The sequence below is a fragment of the Musca autumnalis genome, unplaced genomic scaffold, assembly GCF_047663935.1.
Source record: "Musca autumnalis isolate F117 unplaced genomic scaffold, ASM4766393v1 scaffold_1, whole genome shotgun sequence".
Classification (NCBI taxonomy): domain Eukaryota; kingdom Metazoa; phylum Arthropoda; class Insecta; order Diptera; family Muscidae; genus Musca; species Musca autumnalis.
The window spans coordinates 294,998,136-295,020,992 of record NW_027411644.1 but is presented as its reverse complement, the minus strand read 5'-3'; the positions used below and the strand labels follow the sequence as shown (position 1 = coordinate 295,020,992).

The window sequence follows — 22,857 nt, the reverse complement described above, 5'->3', positions numbered from 1 at the left end:
CTCTATACCGTTGTTTTCAGAAAATTTTTCAACGACGATTTAATAAAAATTTCTATAATGTAGTGAAATCCGAAATGAAATAAACATTTTAGAATTTCAGAATGTTCTAAAGAATTGTTGAGAACTTTATTTGGAATATTTTTGCAAAAGGTTACTTGGTTCAACTCCCAATAGTTTACCCGATAATGACCAGAATTTCAGCAATTATGTAAAATTTTCTATATTTTATAGATTTTGATGCCCTAGATGGAGTTTTTCTTATGTGGTTTTTTCAAAAGATAAGTTCTACTAGGTAAGGGCTACAATATTGCTAAAGACAGTATGGCCAAATTCCTATTCGTTTCTAAGATAAAGGCCTGATAAATGCAAAAAAAAGTGTACATATATTCTGGTTTAGATGAGGCCATAAAATCCGAACTGGATCTGGAGAAGTTTCGTTACTGCCGGAACCTCAAATCAGGAAATTATAGCTACTTCACTTAACAATTGTAGCTAAAATCCTCAAAATACCGAAAATCGGGCGGATTTATGATGACAATTTTTGGTGGAAAAAGCTTTTTGACCACTGGAATCTAAAATGTCAAATTGCAGATAATTCGGTTACAAAAATTTAGCCAAAATCCTGAAAATTCCGAAAATCGGGAGGTACCGTTATATGAGCGCTATACGAAATTTTGATGTTGACAATTTTTGATGGTGAAGTTTTGTGACTGGAGGGAACCTCAAATGTCAAATTACGTCTAGTTCGGTCAACAAATGTAGCTCAAATCCTTCAAATAACGAAAATCTGGAGGTCCCTTTATATGGGGTTCGAACCAAAACATTAACATATCTTGACAATATTTTTTGTAGCAAAATAGCGATCACTGGGAACCTCAAATGTCAAATTACAGATAATTCGATCAACAAATGTAGCTAAAATTCTCAAAATACCGAAAATCGGAAGGTATCGTTATATTAGGGCTATTTCGAAGCATGCGTTTATGTTTACAATTTTTGGTGGAAAAGTGTTTTGACCACTGGGAATCTCAAATGTTAAACTAGAGTTTGTTCGGTTAGAAGTTGTAGCCAAAATCCTGAAAATACCTAAAATCGGGATGTTCTGTTATATGGGGGCTACTAGCAAAACATGGACCTATGTTAAAAAATTTTTGTGGAGAAGTTTTCCTAGCACTGGGAACCTCAAATATCAACAGCTAGTTCGGTTAACAATTTAGCTGAAATGTCCAGAGTACCGAAAAATCGAGAGGTACCGTTATATGGGGGCTATTCCAAAACATTGACCTACGTTCACGATTTTTGGTGGAAAACTTTCGTGAACACTGAGAACCCCAAATGCCAAATATCTGCTAGTTCAGTTAAAATTGTTGCTTAAGATCTCAAAATACCTAAAATCGGGAGGTATGTTATATGGCTATAACAAAACATGGGCCAACATATGTCCATATTTTTTTAAGTATAAGACTTTTGGTCACTGGGAACCCTATAGCCCATCATTGAACAGCAAACAAAAGACGCATCTTTCCAAAATTCCAGTATTCTATTTCCATTTTTGTGGACGGACTTATGTACATTAGAGTAAAAAAACTATTTTTTCTTCTACCCCTTAAATTTGTTTCCATTTGATCCAAAAACCTTATATATGAAATTTCATGGCGATCGAATTATGTTAACCCGTGCTAACCTTACTTACTTAGCTGGCCCATTACAGAACATTTGTTCTATAGGCCGAACTAAGAAAAGATCTCCATTTCTATCTGTCTATTGCTTCTCCTTCTGGAATACCGCGCCTTGTCATCTCTTCATCCACTTGTTTGCGCCATCTATTCTTTGGCCTGCCAATTCTGCGTACACCGCCAAGCGGCTCATATTTATACACCTTTTTAGCGGGTTCATCATTGCTCATTCTTATGATATGGCCTAGCCAACGCAATCGTTGTATCTCGATACGTTTAACTATATTGATGTCGTTGTATAGCAGATACAGCTCGTGGTTCATGCGACGTCGATATTCACCGTCAACGCAGATTGGTCCGTAGATCTTTCGAAGAATTTTTCTCTCAAACACACCAATCACTGCCTTATCTGCTTGCGCAAGTACCCAAGCTTCGGAACCATACATCAGCACGGGTAGTATCAGTGTTTTGTAAAGCGTTATTTTTGTTTGACGAGATGTGGCTTTGTTTTTAAACTGCTTACTTAAGCCAAAGTAGCATTTGTTGGCCAATACAATTCTTCTCTTTATATTACAACTGATGTTGTTTGTTGTGTTCATGGTGGTACCGAGGTAGACGAAGTCTTTTACTACCTCAAAATTATAGGAACCAACTTCCACTGTTGGTCCTAGCTCTATGGACACATTGTGCGTCGACACCATCAACTTTGTCTTTTCGCCGTTTACTGCCAGACCCATTTTTGCTGATTCTCCTTCGACATTATTAAAGTATCTGTTACTTCTTTTACTGATCGTCCCATGATGTAAATATCCACCATAAGCCAGTAACATGTGGCCATTGGTATAAATTGTGCCACTTCTCTTGACGTTTGCCTCTCGTATAACCTTTTCTAACAGGATGTTGGGAAGATCACACGAGAGGCTGTCTGCTTGTCTGAAACTTGTTTTGGTACAAAACTCTTCGGAGAGGTTCTTTCCTATTTTAACTGAAGTTCTTGTGTCAGTAAGAGTCATTTTACAAACCCGAATGAGCTTTGCGCGGATACCAAATTCAGACATGGCCTGGAATACCTTTGAACGTAGTGGGCTGTTGAAGGCTGCTTTATAATCGACAAAAAAGTGGTAGGTGTCAATATGCATCTCTTGGGTCTTCTCCAGGATTTGCCGCTGGGTAAATATCTGGTCAATGGTGGACTTGCTAGGTCTAAAGCCGCATTGGTATGGCCCAATTATCTCGTTGTCCATAAGTTTTAGTCGTTCGCACAATATCCCTGACACGATCTTGTAGGCAATCGGGAGTAGACTTATGCCCCTATAGTTAGAGCATACAGTCTTATCTCCTTTCTTATGGACGGGGCACAGGATACTCAGGTTCCAATCGTCGGGTACTCGTTCTTCCTGCCAGATGGTGCTAACTAGCTGATGAATACACCTTATCAGCGTGTCGCCTCCGGTTTTGAACAGCTCGGCTGGTAAGCCACCGGCTCCTGCTGCCTTATTATTCTTCAGCCGATTTATTGCTGTCTTTACCTCATCTTGGCTGGGCGGTATACATTCAATACCATCTTCTGGGATGAGTGTGGTATCTTCGTCGTCTTCGCTGCTATTGGATACCAACAGATTTGAAAAATGTTCTTTCCATATCCTGAGTACACTATCTGTATCAGTTACCAAATTACCTTGCTGGTCTCTACAGGAGGATGTGCCTGTACCAAAGCCATCAGTTTGATGCTTGACTCTTTGGTAGAATTTTCGGACTTCATTCCGGCTCCTGTACATCTCGTTTTTTTCACACTCCCGCTTTTCCATCTCTCTCTTTTTCCTGCGGAAAATACGTTTCTCCTCTCTCCTTTTCTCCCGACATCTCTCGTGCGCTACGCGTTGCTACGGATTGTAAAGTAGCCCTATATGCCGCATTTTTCTCTTCGGTAGCAGCACGACAATCCTAGTTATAGCATTGATTCATTGGTGGAAGTCTCTGGTATCCAAGTACTGCTTTTGCGGCTGTTTGCATGGAGTGGGCAATGCTTTGCCATTGTGCTGATATGTTATCGGGACGAGGAGTGCTTTGATTAATCGATTGGGCCACAGAGTGGAATATTCTGTGGCTATCTCTTGTGATTGCAGCTTACCGATGTCTAACTTTTGTGTTGTGTCTGTTCGTACTTTGTTTGCTACGTTTAACCGGGTGCGTACCTTTGGTAGTGGTCCGAGTCTATGTTTGCATCCAACATGCTCGATGAATGTATTCCATATATCCCAACGTAATCAATTAGATTTCTTGTTATTTGATCTGGCCACAGCCAGGTGCCTTATGAATATCGAGATGTTTAAATCTGGTACTGCTAACTACCATGTTTTTTTTCGCTGCGAAGTCTATCAACCTCATTTCACTGTTGGGCCAAAGATATTTTCCTTTCCAATTTTGGCATTAAAATCGCCTAGAATAATTTTAATGTCATGGGCAGGACAACGGTCATATTTTTCTTCTAAGCGCTCATAAAATATATCTTTGGTCTGTTCATCCTTGTCTTCAGTGGGAGCATGAGCGCAATTAAAGCTGATGTTGAAGAAATTTGCTTTTATTTGAATTGTAGCAAGTCTTTCATTCACGAGTGTGAAGCTGGAGACCAGGTGTTTTAACGCCCGACCATCTACAAATCCGCAACCAAATGCATGCTTTACATCATGGCAGCTATAATACAGTGCGTCACCTTTAGGTGTTGTTTTGACGCCTCTCCAGTTCCATCGTATTTCCTGTATGGCAGTAATATCGGCCTTGTACTTTTCAAGTACATCTGCCAATGCGTAAACCGCACCTTCTCTATAAAGAGTGCAAACATTCCAGGTGCAGATTCGCAGATCATGGTCCTTAAAAGCTTTTGCGGGGGTCGTCAACTTTAGAGGGATTTGTTTTTCTTTTCTTTTTCCTAGTAGGATGCTTTTTCTAGGGGAGGGTTACCAGGGACGTACGCAGGATTTCATTTCGGGGGGGGCCCAACTTGACCAAAAATTATGAAAATTAAAAATGTTGGGTATCGTTACGTAAAGCTATTTTAAAGGGGTTTTAATAGATTTTATGTATATTCAATATTGCCACAAAGTATATACATTCAAAAGAGAGAGATCACAATATTTTAGATACAAGATTGAAATTTGGAACTGATTAAAATATATCAGTCCTTGGATAACCCATATCAGACCACGTTCGGCATAGTCTCCTTACAAAAGTTTTTAGCCAAATTCTCCAACAGAACTGAAGCAATAACTAAAAAATCTTTCAAATAAATATTACCCATATAGAATAGGTACGTTTTGGTGTATCCCAGAATTTTCAACCACATTACCTCTTATTTGGCATTTTGGGTTCTTAATCCCGCAGCGAATAGCTTTCGAAACATTTTCTATATTCGAGGCTATTAGCATAGTTTTTAAAAATATCGTCGGTAATATGGATTTTGGAAATCATTTTGTTGGGAGAACTTCCATGCAAAAAGTGGTGAAAATAAATGCAGGAATTGCATTCGCGAATATGTCGAATAGATATATACATTGTTTGGAGGAAATAAACAGTTCGATCCGAACATAACGCCGTTTCTTCTTTATCACACACTAACTTCATGTCATTAAAAAAGTTTTGTATTATTGTAACAAAATAATATTTTATATGCACTTAATAAACACCAAAACTTTGCTATTTTACAAGCAGAGTCCGTGAAAGCCAACTAATAATTCAGAAAATTACATTAAAAATAGAAAAAAAAATCAGGATCCGAGCGATGCATATACGACTCATAGACTCCGAATCCAACTCGCAGTACTGTTTGAGACTGTGCTAACACATGGTCGAAAAATATCACTAAAAAAAGCTCGGCAACATTTTAGCTAAATCATGAAAAAATAGTTTTAGACGAAAAAATCCATTGATGTTGTTGTTGCCGCATATTTCTATCTTAATTGTACGACTAGATGTTTATGGACTCGATGACCTTACAAACTTTCCAACGACCAATCACTTCTGTCGGCACAGCGGATACAAACTTATGAAAATTCATAAATTTTGTTTTCTAGAAAGCAAGTAAAAAGTAACAGTCGGGTTTGCCTACAGAGATATACCCTCAGCCTGTGTGAGTTGGGACTTTTATATGTATATAGACGGATCATTGTTCCACAACATCCCATACGGGACAAGGGAGACTTCTCTTATATCAATGAGTGCACCCCGATTCGTATTTAGCTCAATGATATGGACCTACTTTTTATCGCCGAGTCCGAACGGCGTGTCTTAAGACACCACTTGTGGAGAAGTTTTTCAAGGCTGAAATACTCAGGAAATGTCGCCAACATTACTGAGGAGTATTTTGCCACCGTTGAAAAATGTTTGATGTTGCTTGGCCGGGGAATCGAACCCTCGACATTCTGCGTGCAAGGCGGGCGTGCATACCATTGCACCACGGTGGCACCCAAGACAGATCGAATACGGCCTACATAGCCAATTTTTTTCTATAAATTGTATAGCCAGGAAGTTTCAGAATTTGATATGTACGTAATTTTAGGATGTTTCGGTCAAATCGGATAATTGAAATTTTGTGTTGAAGAAATCTGAAGGAGTGAATCGATATAATCCATATTCGAACCTACTCTAGGTCTCGAAAAAATCGGATTGGACTTTGCTCAAGATTTTAGGGAAACATTTTGAAGTCTGGTGTCCAAAGGAATTTTGGACAAAATATTGCGAGATCCAAAATTTGGACCAAATCTGTTGATCTATCCGAGAGTTATAATGGGCACGAGCCAGACACACGAACGAACTGGCATAAATCGACTCCAAATAGTTTGACGCGTGTTTCGTCAAAATATATGATTAGTCTAAGAACATTATTTCGATAAGGTACATTTTTATCGTTAGCCTAATGACCGAGGGTTCAATATCACGGTGCTCTTGAACCAACGTTAAATGAATGGAGCTTACAACTGGGAAGTTTTTGTGGATTCTGAAACAGCAATGTTTATAGATTAGAAAAATCCAAAAACAAGAAAAAATCGCTTGAATGAATTTTAAATAAGTTCACATTTTTAGTTTTATTTTAGGTTTTCGCGATTTTGCTTAGAAACCACAAATCCTATCGAAATGGGGCTAAAGAAAATGTTGTAACTTTGAAAATTTGTTTGATTTGTTCCTAGGTTTTACCATTTTTGAGATATAGACGTTCAGGTCACATTTTTAGTTTTTTTTTTTTTTTTGTTAAGTTTTCACGATTTGCTTCAAAACAGTAAATCTTGTCGAAATGGGACTACAGAAAATCGTATAGCGGTGAAAATTCTTTACAAGATTGGAATTCGTAATTTTTTTACTCGGCTGTACCATTTTTGAGATATATAAGTATAAGTTAGGAAATTGTATTCCTGACATTGTCTTATAAGGAGACGATACAGTCAGTGAATTGTCTCAGAATTGGTAAATACTACGAAAATATCATATATGAACAATATTGTAGAGAATTTTCACTGCTAAAAAATTTTCTTTGGTTCCATTTTGATAGGGCTTGTGGTTTCCCAGCAAAACCTAAAAACCCTAAAAATTATTTTTTTTTGATTTTCTCATCTAAGCTTCTTTCATTTAAATTTGGTTCAAGAGCACTGTAATATACAATACAAATAACAGCAGATTTTAATACGATACCATATAACGAAAGTTTGAGCATTAATTTCGTTTACGGTTGTTTTCAGCTACAAATTTGTTACTGATAGGAAAAAAATCAGATGGGCACGCTATTTGTAGCAGATATTATCACTTGATAATGCACAACAATACATTTTTCTCCATTATTTTATCCCACTGTTTAGCAACAAGTTGATATGAAATAGGAATACGAAATTTTGATTATGGCAGTAAAACAATTTTCTAACTGCTTTTCGAGATATACTCCGCACAATACTGAATTTGTAAATGATTTGAATACAAAATGAGTTTAAAGCCTCAAGACCTTTATATTCATTACAGAATTCCAAAACACTGGCATGGCATAAAGAAGGAATTCAGTTTTACTGGAAGTTTCTCTAAAAAGAGTATTCAAACAAAAAAAAATTGAATATTTCTTAGACAACTTGATGATGTTTTCATTTGAAATTTTAAAAACAAAAATTATTTTAGAGAAAAAATCGTAATAATTTGTTAAAGTAGCTCAAAAAATTGTAGTCGACCAAACCATTTCGGGGGGGGCCCGGGCCCCCAGTGCCCCCCCCCCTGCGTACGTCCCTGAGGGTTACTAACGGGGAGGTCAGTGTCCACTTGAGATGAGAGAGGGACCAACATAAATCCTGGACTTTGCCATGTTAAAGCCGGTCAGGACCGTTCCTTGGTATCTCTCATCCCCTACGTCACCCACCCGAACTAACCTATCGATCTTTGTTTCTATAGTACTTTGAAATTCCATAGAAATGTTTTTTTGATTCACTCTAATTTACACGCATAAATCGACTCAGAATATCCTGATCACGAACATATATACATTATAGGGTCGCAAATGAGTATTTCAATGCGTTACAAACGGAAAAACAAGCTTAATATACCCTCCATACTAGGGTGGAGGGTATAAAAACTTTGTATAACGCGCCTCGTACTATTTTTTGGGAATGAAGATGTAATGAAATTCAAAGCAAGCTGATACTACTCCCAAATGCTAAGGCGATTGCTCAGTTATTCTTTAATCTATAAAATTGTTTGCGATTATTTGTTATCAGTTTTTTACTGGTTGTTGAAACAATGCAGACAAAATTTATAGTAAGTGGCATTCAAATAATAGTTTTTCGGGTTGGTTGCTTAAGACATTAGAATACAAATCATTAATTTTGAAACGTTCTCGAGAAAAAGTAGCAAAAACAGAACAGGTGTGTGTCTAAACTCTCTAACTACCAAAGTCAGAAAACTAATTCCTCTTTTTTTGTTTGTTTTTCTATTTAATTTCAGTCATGGATTTTTATTACATCCCATCATCTGCCCCTTGTCGTGCCGTTCAAATGACCGCCAAAGCATTGGGTGTAGAATTGAATAAAAAATTTCTTAATCTCCGCAAGGAGGAACATCTGACACCGGAATTTCTTAAAATCAATCCACAACACACAGTACCGACATTGGTCGACGGTGATTTTATCCTATGGGAATCGCGTGTTATTATGATTTATTTGTGTGATAAATTCGACACTGAAAAGAAATGGTATCCCGCATGTCCAAAACAGCGTGCACTTGTCCACCATCGCATGTTCTTTGATTTGACAACACTGAATAAAAGTTTTGCCGATTACTATTATCCGACAATGTTGACTGGTGCCCCTGCCGATCCAAATATGTTAGTTAACATCGAACAAGCGTTCACATTATTTAACACCCTCTTAGAGGGTAACAAATTTGCTGCCGGTGACTTTGTGACAATAGCTGATATATCTCTTCTGTCAACGGTAACTACATTCGATTCTGTTAAATATGATTTTCGCAAATATGCCAATGTTGCCAGATGGTATGAGGAGTGTAAAACTGCTGTTCCCGGATATGCTGAAAATTTAGAGGGCTGCAAGATATTTGAAAAGATTTTCCGTAATAAATTGTAAATACTAATTAATATATTGAATGTATGTATGCAAATTTATATTGGTTTTTTTATTCGAAAAAAATATTTGAAAATGGGATAGCTTTTTTAAAGCACTCAGCCTTATGACTGACTGGAGTCTATTATGAATGGAATTTCTCAATTATGTGAACTTAAAATGCTTTTGAATAACAGTGAGATCACTACAAATAGCAAATCAGCTGCAGAACACTGAAGGAAGTGACAAAAGAAAGTTTCGAGAAGGTCTGAAAAAATATAGTCGAGAATGTGGCTAGCCAGAACAACATGAGAAGGTTACACCGGTCAATAGATGTTCTCACATATCAAGAGGTGTACCAGGAACCAAACAGTCAAAGACTTAGCAGTAACAAGCAAAAAATGGTTAAGTTCGGCCGGGCCGAACTTTTTTTACCCTCCACCACCAAAAATATCAAAATGTAATAATCTGACCACAATTTTAGTTGGAGAAGTTTTTCGAACATGCCTAAATTACTAGGTCATAAAATATATCTAAAATGTCTTTACTCGGGCGGTACCTTTATATGGGCACTTTAACAAAGTGTGGACCTATACTTAAAATTTTCTGTGACCACCAATTTCAAATGTCAAATTACGGGTAATACAGTCACAAAATTTACCTGAAACCCTCAAAATATCGAAAAACGAGAGGTAAACTTTTATACCAAAACATGGACCTATGTTGACAATTTTTGATGGAGACATTTTTCGACCACTGGTAACCTCATATGTCAAATAATAGGTAGTTCTGTAAAGGGGTACCTAAAATCCTCAAAATACCAAAAATCTGGAGTTATATGGAATCTGCGCCAAAACATGGACCTATGCTGACAATATTTGCTGGAAAAGTTTTGTGACTTAAGGGAAAATCAAATGTCAACTAATTTAGGTTTAACCGTCAGAATACCGATAATCGGGAGGTGCCCATATTGAAGTCGATTTTACCAAGCCTGTATGGCTGGTTGGAGCGAACTATTACTCTCGAATCGGTTACTCCGATTGGGTTAAAAATGTACACATCCTAATATTTTCCCTCAGACTTAGTGTAACTTCGATGATGGGCCATATCGGACCACTTTTTCAAGTGTCTCCCTCCAAAAAATTAACAAATATTCACAAAAATTCTGTGTAAGATAACTTGCGAATGGGGTAACGTTGCAATATTTCTTCCCGACATAAATCAGGATGGAACGTGGACTATAACGGTCATATCCTTCTGGTACCTTCCATACACAATTTGAAAAATCAAATCGGTTTAAAAGTTTTCCAGCAGATGGTCCTTGTGGCATTTATTACGATGATATTTTTTTCTAACAAATCTAAAGAGCCCTGCCAGCGAAAATTAAAATGAATTGTGGGCGCAATAGCTTACGAAATGTGTATGAGATTTCGCCGAAACTTTTCACATCGCAAAATTGCTTCCAAACGTGCATGAAGTTCCAAGAAGATATATATCAGACAACACCTATCCTCATGGCCCCTATTACTGCTATATACATTTTTCCTGTGTCAGTCCAGGCTGAAATTTGGTATTTGGTCTTCTTTGTAGCTAAAATAGTTTATTCTATAAATTGTTCTTGTGTAAACGAAAGTGACATCCTTCAATTAGCGTCTCCAGAGGAGCTTAACGCTTTAGTAAAGCATAGTATGGAGGGTATATTAAGTTTGTTTTTCCGTTTGTAACGCATTGAAATAATCATTTGCGACCCTATAAACTATATATATTCATGATCAGGATAAAATTCTGTGTAGACATAATCATGTTCATCCATCCGTCTATTGTAATCACTCTAGCGTCCACAATAATTGGGCTAGAACGATAAATTGATTGTAGTTTTTCATGGAAGGTCAAGTTAGAATATGGGCTATATCGGTTCACGTTTTGCTATAGCCCCATATAACTGTACCTCCTGATTTTCGGTACTTTGCGGATTTTAGCTAAATTCTTGGACCGAATTGCCTCTAATTTAACATTTGAGGTCACCAGCGATCACAAAACATCTGCACCAAAAATTGTCAACATAGGTCTATATTTTGGTATAGCCCAAAACATAGCCCCATATAACGGTACCTTCCGATTTTCGGTGTTTTTCGGATTTTAGTTAAATTTTTGGGCCGAACTACCTGTAATTTAATATTTGACGTTAACAGTGGTCGTAAAACATTTACACCAACAACTTTCAATAAAGGTTCATGTTTGGGTATAGCCCCCATATAACGGTACCTCCTGATTTTTGATATTTTGAGGGTTTTACCTACATTTTTGACGAACTACCTGTAATTTCACATGTGAGGTTCCTAGTGGTCAAAAACATGTTTTGGTATAGAATTCATATAACAATACCTTCCCAATCTTCGGTGTTTTGAGCATTTTAGCTGCATTTTTTCCCGAACTAGCGGCAATTTGCCATTTGAGGTTCCCAGTGGTCCCAAACATCTCCATCTAAAATTGTCAACATATTTCGATGTTTTGGTATAGCTCCCAAATATTGGTGCCTTCCAATTTAGACACAATTTTTAACCGAACTAGCCGTAATTTGCCATTTGAGGTTCCTTGCGGTAATATCACCTCTCCACTGAAACTTGTCAATATAGTTCCATGTTTTGGTATAGCTCGCATATAACGATATCTCCTGATTTTAGGTATTTTGAGAATGTTAGCTAATTTTTGACCGAACTAGCTGTTATTTGACATTTGTAGTTCCCAGTGGTCACAAAACTTATCCACCAAAAATTATCAAAATAGGTCCATGTGTTGTTATAGAGCCTATATAACGGTGCCCCATGATTTTAGGTGTTTTGTCCGAATCATCTGTAATTTAACATTTAATGTTTCTCCACCAAAAATTTTTAATATATATGAGTTATATTTTATGTATTTTGAGGAGTTTAGCTGCCTTTGTTGACCGAACTATCTGTAATTTGACATTTGAAGTTCCCAGTGTTCACAAGACTTCTCCACGAAAACATGTCAAAATAGGTCCAAACTTTTATACAGCCTCCATTTAAAGGGGCCGCCCGATTGAAGAGATGTTTTGATACACTTTCTAACGATATTTGGGCATTTGGGTATGCGTGGTCCCAAAATATCTCCACCTAAAATTTCGGAAATGTGCAGTTTAGGACCTGCTCTCGAATCGCTTTGATTTTTGCAGTACAAGTTTCATCAGGGGCAAGTCCATACTTCCTGAGAAAATAGCTTGAAAGGTGAAAAAAAACCCCATGACACCGTATGTAGTGGTTGGAGCGCAAGATAATTCTCGAACGGATCTGCCGATTATGTTTGTTTTTCTGTTTATAAAGTATATATATAAAGTATATATATTCTTGATCAGGATAAAATTCTAAGACGATCTAGCCATGTCCGTCTGTCTGTCTGTCCGTCTGTTGTAATCACTCTAGCGTAATAATTGAGCTAGAGCCCTATATTTTTGCACCCGAGCCTATTTTTTCTATAGGCAGGTCAAGTTCGAAGATGGGCTATATCGGAACACTTTTTGGTATAGCCCCCATATAACGTTGTGGATTTTAACTACATTTTTTGACCGAACTACCTGTCATTTCACGTTTGGGGTTCCCAGTGGCCACAAAACATATCCATCAAAAACCGTCAACATAGGTCCATATAGTACCTCCCGTTTTTCACTTTGATATAGCCCAATATAGGGTGCCACCGTGGTGCAATGGTATGCACACCCGCCTTGCACGCTAAAGGTCGTGGGTTCGGTTCCCCGGCCAGTAAACATAAAACACTTTTCAACGGTGGCAAAATACCCTTAGTAATGTTGGCGACATTTTCTGAGTATTTCAGCCTTGTATAACTTCTCTACAAGTGGTGTCTTAGACACGCCGTTCGGACTCGGCGATAAACAGTAGGTCCCATATCATTGAGCTAATATGAATCGGGGTGCACTCATTGATATGAGAGAAGTCTCCCCTGTCCCGCCTGGGATGTTTGTGGAACAATTATATTATAGCCCAATATAAAGTTCCCTACCGATTGAATACATTTTTATGCTTTTTCTACCTTATTAAGGTATAAGTGGTCACAAATATCTCTAAAATTGTGGACAGTAAAGAATATAATTATTCCGTTTCAGTTCAGAATATTTTATGGTGGAGGGTATAAGTTTGGCCCGGCCGAACTTAACCCTTTTTTACTTGTTACTTGTTTCTTATTCTTCTGGGCTAACACCACTCGTGTTTAGCTTGGCAGCTGTCGCTCTTCTGCTGAGATGCATAAGGGTGGTATCCAAGTACGGTCAGGGTTTAAAAGCCAGCATCTAAAACATTACCAGTAGCTGTACACTTCAACTGCTACACATTATTCACACACACGGCTAAATAAGCAACCGAACGCATATTTATTTTTTTTTTACATTTTCGATTATTTAGTTTTTTACGCCTAATCTTTTTTTCGTTAGGCATAATCGACAACCACGCTACATATTTAGCAGTCGGCTGACAATTCGTCGCAGCGAATTAGCAACTGAGGGTGTTTTTAGTGATTAGGGTTGCCACCGCAGTAATAAAAAAGGTGTCATTCAATGTCAAAATGTCTCCATCATATGGTAGAACCTAAAGAATACTAATTATTATTGTTTAAAAATAAAAAATATATTTTGAACGGCTTCACCAAAAATTCACATGTCCTTTGAACGAAAAAGTGGAATTAATTATATCGTGATTTTTAATGCATTGCACTGGTAACCCTGATCTCAAAAACAATTGATATGTGTTGATCATGTGTGCTGCAAAATATGATTATGCCTGTCTAAAGCTTTTTTATTATAGCAACAATGTCAAATAGCATCAGCATCGCTAGCAACATTTTTGTGAAATTTGTTGCTACATGTTGCCGTTGTTCATTGTTGCTAAACATATTTCGAAGAAATTTTAGCAGGCAAAGCTGCAAATATTCGGTGATTTTGCTAATATGGCGTTAGCATTTTAAACCCTGAGTACGGTATTTAAAATGCATCTTTGCAGGCAGGCACAACTGCATCTATAGGTTCTCGCCTGTACAATTGGTTGCTTACTCAATTAGCAGCAAAACACAAAACCACCACCATTAGTTTTACACACTAATTATAACCACACAAGCTGCGTAAGCACAAGTAACACAAATGCCTATGCACGCGTGCATAGGATTTAATGTCGCTTTTTCTCTGCTGGCTAACAATGCTCCAGATCATGAAGAACTCTCTTGACGTTCCTGAGAGGGGAAATGCTCACAGTTTTAACACCCAAGCAGGTACTACATCGAATCTTCGTCTCCTCAGAGAGATGTCCACTGGTGTCATGTAGAGTTGGTCAATCTTGTTCAATTGAACGATCCGGGTCACTATATACTTAATATCACACGTTGGTTTTTATGATGTTACTCATTCGTCTTTGAACGAGGACAGTGATCCGGATCGTTCAATTGAACGAGATTGCCCAACTCTAGTGTCATGAAGAGGCTCTGCGTTGCAGTCCTCATTCCCGCCATTTCAACGCCTAGGTAACCGGTAGGTAGCTACCTATTAGTTATCTTTACCTACGCGTTTGGTAATTTCAAGGTGTTATTTACCGATGGGTGTAATTTTTGAAATAATGTGGTAACATTGGTGATTTTCATTTATGATTTCGCAAAATCATTGCCATATATAAGTGTTTTACATCTTTTAACACATTGGCACGATCAACCCGGTAAAATCCTTGGTGTAAGTAACACGCCGTTTTTGGCCTGGTAACGTTACCTATGAGTTGAAATTATAAAATTTTGCTTACACGGGAGATATCTATGAACTCATAGATAACTACGCGTAGAAATTACGGGCATCAGTGCTTTATTTTGGCAGGTTTGAATATTCCTGCACTACGTAGCGCGTATGTTTAGAAGCAATTTGCTTCCTTAAAGTGTTAGTCGTTTTCACAACCATGTCGATAGACTATCTACAATTTATTCGCTCATAACAGTATACACGAAACAAAATGTCAGCAAAACTATAGAGAAACCTACGAATATGAACATGCAGTTGTGAGTGCAAATGCGGAGTCCATACGTTGTTTACACCTTTTGCAAAACTTTTGATTTGAAATCAAAACGAATTTTTTAACAATTTTTCTAAGTTTTTGTGTTCAATTCTCCCATACTACGAACTATAAGTTTATGACAAATATGGCTGCTATTTGCACACCACTTTTTAAAACAAACTTTAATAACACATCGAGTCCATTAATAAATAGTTAATCATACTTCGTCCATTATGTTTACGGAAACATTCATAAGCATTTCTAATAACATACATATTTTCGATAAGGTAAAAAGCTACGTCATTTTAATCGTGCAGCCCAATCTTATCATGCTCTGCGATAACACAAAATGTTTTTGGTAATCCTCAATAAATAATGGGACCGAACAATAGTTGAGTCAATTTCGAATTCTTATTATTTGTTAAGTAAAACTCTAACGGGGGACACGTATTCTTTTAGCAGGTAACACACAAATATAATTGTCCAATAGTTTCCGACACATTTGTGTAAAGCAATTGTAACAACTTTTATTAATGGAAATGTCAATCAACTTCAATTGCAGTTAATTACAATAATGATGGATTTCTACTATTTGCCCCCTTCTCCACCATGTCGTGCTGTGGAAATGTGCGCCAAGGCAGTTGGTGTAACATTGAACAAGAAAATTGTCTACCTGATGGAAGGTGAACAAATGAGTCCCGAATTCCTTAAATTAAATCCCCAACATTGTGTTCCGACAATTGTCGATGATGGTTTTGCTCTGTGGGAGTCACGACCCATTCTCATCTACTTGGCTGAGAAATATGACAAAAGTGGCCTTTTGTATCCCAAAGTACCCAAAACAAAGGCAATTATCAATCAACGTTTATATTTTGATATGGGTGTATTCTTCAAGAGTTTCATGGATTATTATCGACCAATTATAATGTTCAATGCCACTCCTGATCCAGAAAAATTCAAAGAAATTGAAAATGCCTTTGAAATGTTGGACACCTTTTTGACCACCAAACCGTATGTTGCCGATACAGATACCTACACAATTGCCGACATATCTTTGGTTACAACCATGACTAACTTTGAGTCGGCCGGTTTCGATTACAGCAACTATCCCAATGTGGCCAAATGGTATGCCAATTGTAAACAGGTTATACCCGGCTATGAACAGAATGTTATCGACTGCAACGATATGAAATATTTTAAGCCAAGAAAATAAGAAAATGAGAAATTTACAAAGCAGAAGAGGGAGAGAAATATGTATTTTTTGTGTTTGGGTTACTCTATTACTATATTTTCTTATATTAAGAAAAAGAAAAAACAAATCTGGTACATGACTTTAACCTAAATGTTACACTCGAAGTGAAATTGAAACCGAATAATCCAATCAATAAACGAACAAACAAAAAACCAACTCTACTTTACTGTTTTCTTACCTTTTACCTTAAGATTTACTGTATTTTGAAGAACAGTTTTATTTTGCAATGGTAAAATTGAGATTAAGGAAACAGGCGGCTGAAGGGACTACATGAAGTTTCTCTTCTATCGCACTTGATCATGGGGTGATCATTAGTACAGTAGTCAATTCGCGCTGAATATTTTGAAGAACTATCTGTAGCTCTGAATGGCTACTCAGAAGCTCTCGAATGCTTAATGATTCACCGGAAAAATTAGAAACTCCAATCAGCATTGACCGAAGCAAAACTATGAAGAGAGTGGGTGACAATGGGGAAGGGTATTATAAGTTTGTTTTGCTAAAAATTCATGTAACACCGCGAAATATTCGCTGTATAGCCCCTATGTTATATACCATTTTTCTACCCTCCACCATAATATGGAGGGTATAATTAAATTTGTTATTCTGTTTGTAACACATTGAAATATTCATCGGAGACCCTATAAAGAATATATATTTTTGATCAGGATAAAATTCGAAGTCGATATAAGATATAACTTTTAAGATCGAGCTTTGTAATTTGGTATATACGTTTCTATTACTACTAGGATGTTTGGTATTGCAAATGGGCTATATCGGTCCACGTTTTGATACAGCCCCCATAGAACGGCACCACCTGATTTTCGGCATTTTTAAAGTTTTAGCTTCATTATCACACCGAAATGGCTGTAATTCGGTATTTAGTTTTCGTTGGTAGTATTAAACTTTTCCCCAGAATTTTTTCGCTATAAGCTTGCGCCTTCATATAGCCCCATAGAACGGAACCTCCGGATTTATGTTATTTTGAAGGTTGTGGCCTCAATATTCCTTCGAAATGGCTGAAATTTGGTATTTAGTCTTCATTTGGGGTAAAAAACTTTGCATATGAAATGTGTCGGTAAAGGTCCACGCCTTCATATAGCCCCCATAGAACGGTACCTCCCGATTTACGGTATTTTGAAGGTTGTGCCCCCAATATTTCTTCGAAATGGCTGAAATTTGGTACCTAGTCTTCATTTGGGGTATACAATTTTCCAAATGAAATTTGTTAGTATAGGTCCACGCCTTCATACATCCTCCATAGAGCAGTACTTCCCGATTTTAAGTGTTTTGAAGGTTGTGGCCTCAATAGTCCTCCGAAATGGCTGAAATTTGGTATTTACATGATGATCAGATAGTTTTTAGCTGGTGTAATGGACCAAAACTTTGTGGGAAAATTGTAAAAAAAACTAAATTTATTCCTGGCAGATACATTCCGCCCACCTGAGTTATTTTTGAAAGACGATCCCTCGACTTTCCATACATGTCAATTATGTTGATGTGCGTGCTCCGATAACAGAGTTTTTATTGTTGTGATTTTCTTACATTTCATGTTACAAAATGTCGCAATCATGATAGAAAAGTTTTAAAAGCATGAAAGAAGGATTCCCAGGTTTTTAAAGTGTTAAAAATTACAATGCTGTACGGGGTCTTAAAGTTTTTGTAATACCTTTGGTAAAATGTAATGAAATATTGTAACGAAATATTGGTCTTTTTTCATTGATCGATTCGAAAAAAATCAGCGAAAACTATTTCTAAAATTCTTTTAATATTTGCTTATACCCTCATCATTTAGACCAACGAGATTATCGAAATAATGATTTTAGACCCCAAGTATGTTTAGACGAAATCCATTTCAGACAATTTGGAGTCGATTTACCCATGTCCGCCCATCTGTCTGGCTGGCTGGTGCGCACGATAACTCTCGAAGAATCAACCTATTTGGTTCAAATTTTAGGCCTTGTACATGTTGTCCAAACTTAGTTTAAGTTCGAAGATGGACAAAATCGGTCTACCCCTTCCGTTAATTACCCCCAGAAAAGTTAAAAATTTTTCGCTAAGATTATTCGCACGATAGTTCCAGAAGGGACTAACCGAATTGTTCCAAACGAGGGATGTAGAAATATTATTTCCATGCATATATCAGGTTCGAATATGGACTATATCGGCCCACTCTTTTGCGAAAAGTATAGTTTAACAGCTCTTCTCGAACCGTTTTGAATTTGTTTGAAACATGTTCGCCTTGTGGCCCCTTTTACGACTATGCATTTTTTTTGGGGCAAGTCCATATTTCCTGAGACGACGCAAACTAAACTGACTAGTGCCTAAGATAACCCTCGAAGGGAGAAACCGGTTAGGTCTTAATTTTGTACATCGTATTATTTCTTAGAGACTTGGATTACGTCCGAATATGGACCTTATCGGATCACTCCTTCCGGTACCTCATACACAAATTTTGGGTTCGTCTCGGATTGTTTCCATTTTTTGCATTTTTTTGTCTTTGAGACCCTTGTTACGGCGGTACAATTTTTGGGGGGGTTAAAGTCCATTCTTTTTGGGAAATTGACCCAAAATTTAAAAAACCATAGAGACGATAAGTAGACAGCGGAATTTTATGCAACCCATATGTTTGGTCCGATTTATATCAAATATTGGGACTGGGCACATTTTTGGCTTCTGATTAAATTGCAATCGAAACATATGACATATGCAAAATTGCATTATGCATTTTACATATTTTTTAATTTCAATAATAGGTACAAAAATGTTTGTATGTAAAATTTTTCTGTTTGAAATTCGTTTCAGACAAGTCAATAAAATAGAGAAATGTATAAACACAGCCTCAACCTTCTAAATACCGAAAATCGGGAGGTATCGTTCTATGGGGGCTATATGAAGGCCTGAACCTAAACCGACAGTATTTAGCTGGAAAGTTGTTAACCCAACAGGAAGAGTTAATACCAAATTTCAGCCATTTTGGCGGGATATTGAGGCCACGACTTTCAAAATACCGGAAATCAGGAGGTACCGTACTATGGGGGCTATATGAAGACGTGGACCTATACCAACAAATTTCAAGTGGAAGGTTTTATACCCCCAAGGACTTAATACCAAATTTCATCCACTTCGGAGGGATATTGAGGCCACAACCTTAAAAATACCAGAAATCCGGAGGTACCGTTTTATGGGGGCTATATGAAGACGTGGACCTGTACCGACAAATTGCAAGTTGAAAGTTTTGAACCCCCAAAGAAGACTAAATACACAATTTCAGTGATGTCGGTGGGATATTGAGGCTACAACTTTCAAAATACCGAAAATCGGGAGGTACCGTTCTATGGGGGCTATATGAAGACGTGGACCTATACTGACAAATTTCAGGTTGAAAGTTTTATACTCCCAACGAAGACTTTATACAAAATGTCAGCCATTTAAGTGTGATGTTGAGGCCCCAACCTTCAAAATATCGGAAATCAGGAGTTACCGGACAAATTTCAGGTGTAAAGTTTCATACCCCTAAAGAAGACTTAATACCACATTTCAATCATTTTGGTCGGATTTTTAGACCACAAATCCTTGTATACATTTATGTATATGTTCATTTTATGCAAATATGTAAAAATATGCACGATATGCAAAAATTTCTAGGCCTAATTCGTTTTATTTTGTGATAAAACGAGTTTCGGTCTAATAAGATTTTCTCTACGACCATCCTAACCATATATGCATTTGAATAGGATTCCGCTGTCAAGTTATAAGTATTGAGTTTATTTACTTTGTTTGTGTCCGAGGCTGAGGGTATATCTCCATCGGCACAGCTGACTGATACTTCCGAACTTGTTTTTATAATATGTAGCGAAAAAGCCCCGATTGGTCATTATAAAATACGGAAAATAATACCTTACGTTTCCAGTAATGACGAAGTATATATGTATTTATGTATGTATGTATGTCGCAATTATATAAATGAAATTCCTTGGAAAATAGTGCCCAGGTGTAGTGGAGTAGGGTATCACATGGTCGGCCCTGTCCGACTATAACTCTCTCTTACTTCTCTTTTTTCCAAATTTAAATCATGTTCTAAAATGGCCTGTAACGGACAACTTATTCTTGTATATCCACAATTTTCGCAGTTTAAGGCTGTTCGAGGAGTGTTTTGAAAATTCTCTCGAAGAAAGTCCTTGTGATCCGAATTGTTTTAGAAATATGAGTTCTCACACAAAATAGCTTTTTTAACAACTGTTATATTTACTGCAATTTCTTGTTGACCAAGTCCATGCTTTCTGACCTAATTTCATTATAGATGTAAAATTTCCCACATACCAAAAAAAACCCTCTGGAAATTTTGATTAAAAACTTTATCACCCTATTTTTGTCGAATGGCGATAAAATATTACGAATATAATGGGGAAAATGTTTATCAAACATGAAAATGTTACTAGTAAGCGATCAATAGTCGATTTGTTTATGGTTATTAATAAATTTCTGTAGTTAAAATGGTTTTCAACGTTTGCCGCATGTTCTCGCTCTCAAGAGCGAGAGAAAGAACTTTTTTAGGGCATAAAGAGAGCGCTACATCAATGTGCTGTGTTTTATTCTTGAGATGTGAGTGTAGTTGCTATTTATATTTCAAACGTTGATGTACACGCCTGCACGTTGTCGTAACAACAGAGAATAACAAATCCAAATGAGAGCCATGCCAGCCGTTGTTTAACAAAGGGACATTATTCTCCCAACAATTCTCTCTCATTTATTTTGGACACCAATGATTTCAAAGCATGGTGATGAAATTTTTGCGGCATGGAGGGATGGTGCGTTTGTGTGGTATTTTGCTTGTTTATTTATTTGTGCTCGGGTGATGGCTTGTATGTATACAATAACTTTGTTACAGTTTTTTGTTGCTGGTTTTGATTAAACTACCAAACGAAGATGGAAAGAAAAAACGGTACGACTTCTCATGTTTTTTTCTGTTTGGTAGTTAAGGAAGGCAGATAACATTTTTTAACCATCAGTTTGGTTTATTTTGGCAGTTTCTTTAAAGCAGTCGTTGTATGTGGATCGGTAGTGCAGAAATAAATCTGTGTTTGTGTGTTTTCTTAAAGTAAAGGTGCTTTCAAGTAAATTAAATGGCCAATTGATTTTATAATTGAATTCACGAATTTTATTTGATTTGATTTATTTATTAGTACCCCACACAACAACACCGAAGTGTTATAATTGACAGCGTGGGTAAGTATTTTTATAACTGTATTACTAGCAGAAAATTTATTTCTTATGATTATACTCTACAATATAAACTGTAAATGTAATAATAATTGGAAAAAAAGTACATTGTTGAGATAACTGAAATAAATATTTGGAAATATTGCAATGAATTATTAAAGAAATCGTTCAGATAGATTAGGGTACGATAATTAGAATAAAATGAAGATGAAGTTATGTTTGGACCGACATTCGGTAAAGTGTTGATTTAAATATTGATGCATTGCCTAGGAGTTGGATGTTATCTGGTAGTTGGTTCCAAAGTTTAGCAGAGTATATGAAGAATGCCAGTCAGAGACCTTGAATTGGTGCCGTGGTATAATCAGTTTTTTTTCCCTCTGGGTGACTGAGCGAATTGTAAGTAGGCGAAGAGATACCTTGGTTCCTTTGTATATATGATTTTGTGAAGTAATGTTAGAACTTTAATTTTGAGAAGATTGTCGAAGGTAACTCCGTACAGTTTATGTGAGATTGAGGAGGTACTGTCGCGGCGCCGTACGTAGTAAACGTATCTCAAAATAGCATTATATGCAACGAATATGAAAAAGGATAAGAAGAATATTTTATTAGACAAAGAAGCAACCGCATGTGATATTGGTAACAACATCAAAATATTTTATATATTTGTAATATGTATGGATGTACTATTTCTCACATTACAGATACCCATTTTCCGCTGATGATTTTCAATGTGGCAGAAGAATGTGTTTTATTTCACAACGAGAAGCGTTCAACGATGTTCCTTGTATTTTATATTTAAAAGTGATTTGTTTTCTTTTATTATTATTTACTCCTGTTATTAATTATTCCATTCCGTTTTTCTTTCTTTCATCTGTTATTTTTATGTACCTATGCGGCGTCTGTTGTTGCTTTCGTACTTGGCATTTCAATTAAATAAATAACCACCACTATTTATAAATGTGTGTATCTTTTTTGGTGGCTTTTGGCTTTGCATTTAACAAAAAACAACACAATAATTGTAAATATGAATATTTTTTATCGATTGAAAAAAATGCATTCAACTATTT

At 36.7% G+C, this 22,857-nt stretch overlaps 2 protein-coding genes across 9 annotated transcripts in view; both read left to right on the top strand.

Moving 5' to 3' along the window:
• Positions 1-9,321, top strand: part of LOC141389748 (glutathione S-transferase 1-1-like) — a 178,629-nt gene extending 169,308 nt beyond the window's left edge. For all 8 annotated transcript variants that reach the window (XM_073961756.1, XM_073961760.1, XM_073961758.1 and 5 more), the window contains one exon: positions 8,646-9,321. In XM_073961756.1, the coding sequence (XP_073817857.1) occupies positions 8,648-9,283 (636 nt within the window). In that variant the 5' untranslated portion in view covers positions 8,646-8,647 and the 3' untranslated portion in view covers positions 9,284-9,321. The remainder of the gene's footprint in view (positions 1-8,645) is intronic.
• A 6,412-nt stretch (positions 9,322-15,733) lies between these two features.
• Positions 15,734-16,709, top strand: LOC141391357 (glutathione S-transferase 1-like). Its single transcript, XM_073964265.1, has 2 exons — positions 15,734-15,780; positions 15,881-16,709. Exon 2 carries the CDS (start codon positions 15,893-15,895, stop codon positions 16,529-16,531), a length of 639 nt encoding a protein of 212 aa, XP_073820366.1. The 5' UTR covers positions 15,734-15,780; positions 15,881-15,892; the 3' UTR covers positions 16,532-16,709.
• Positions 16,710-22,857: the final 6,148 nt, after the last annotated feature.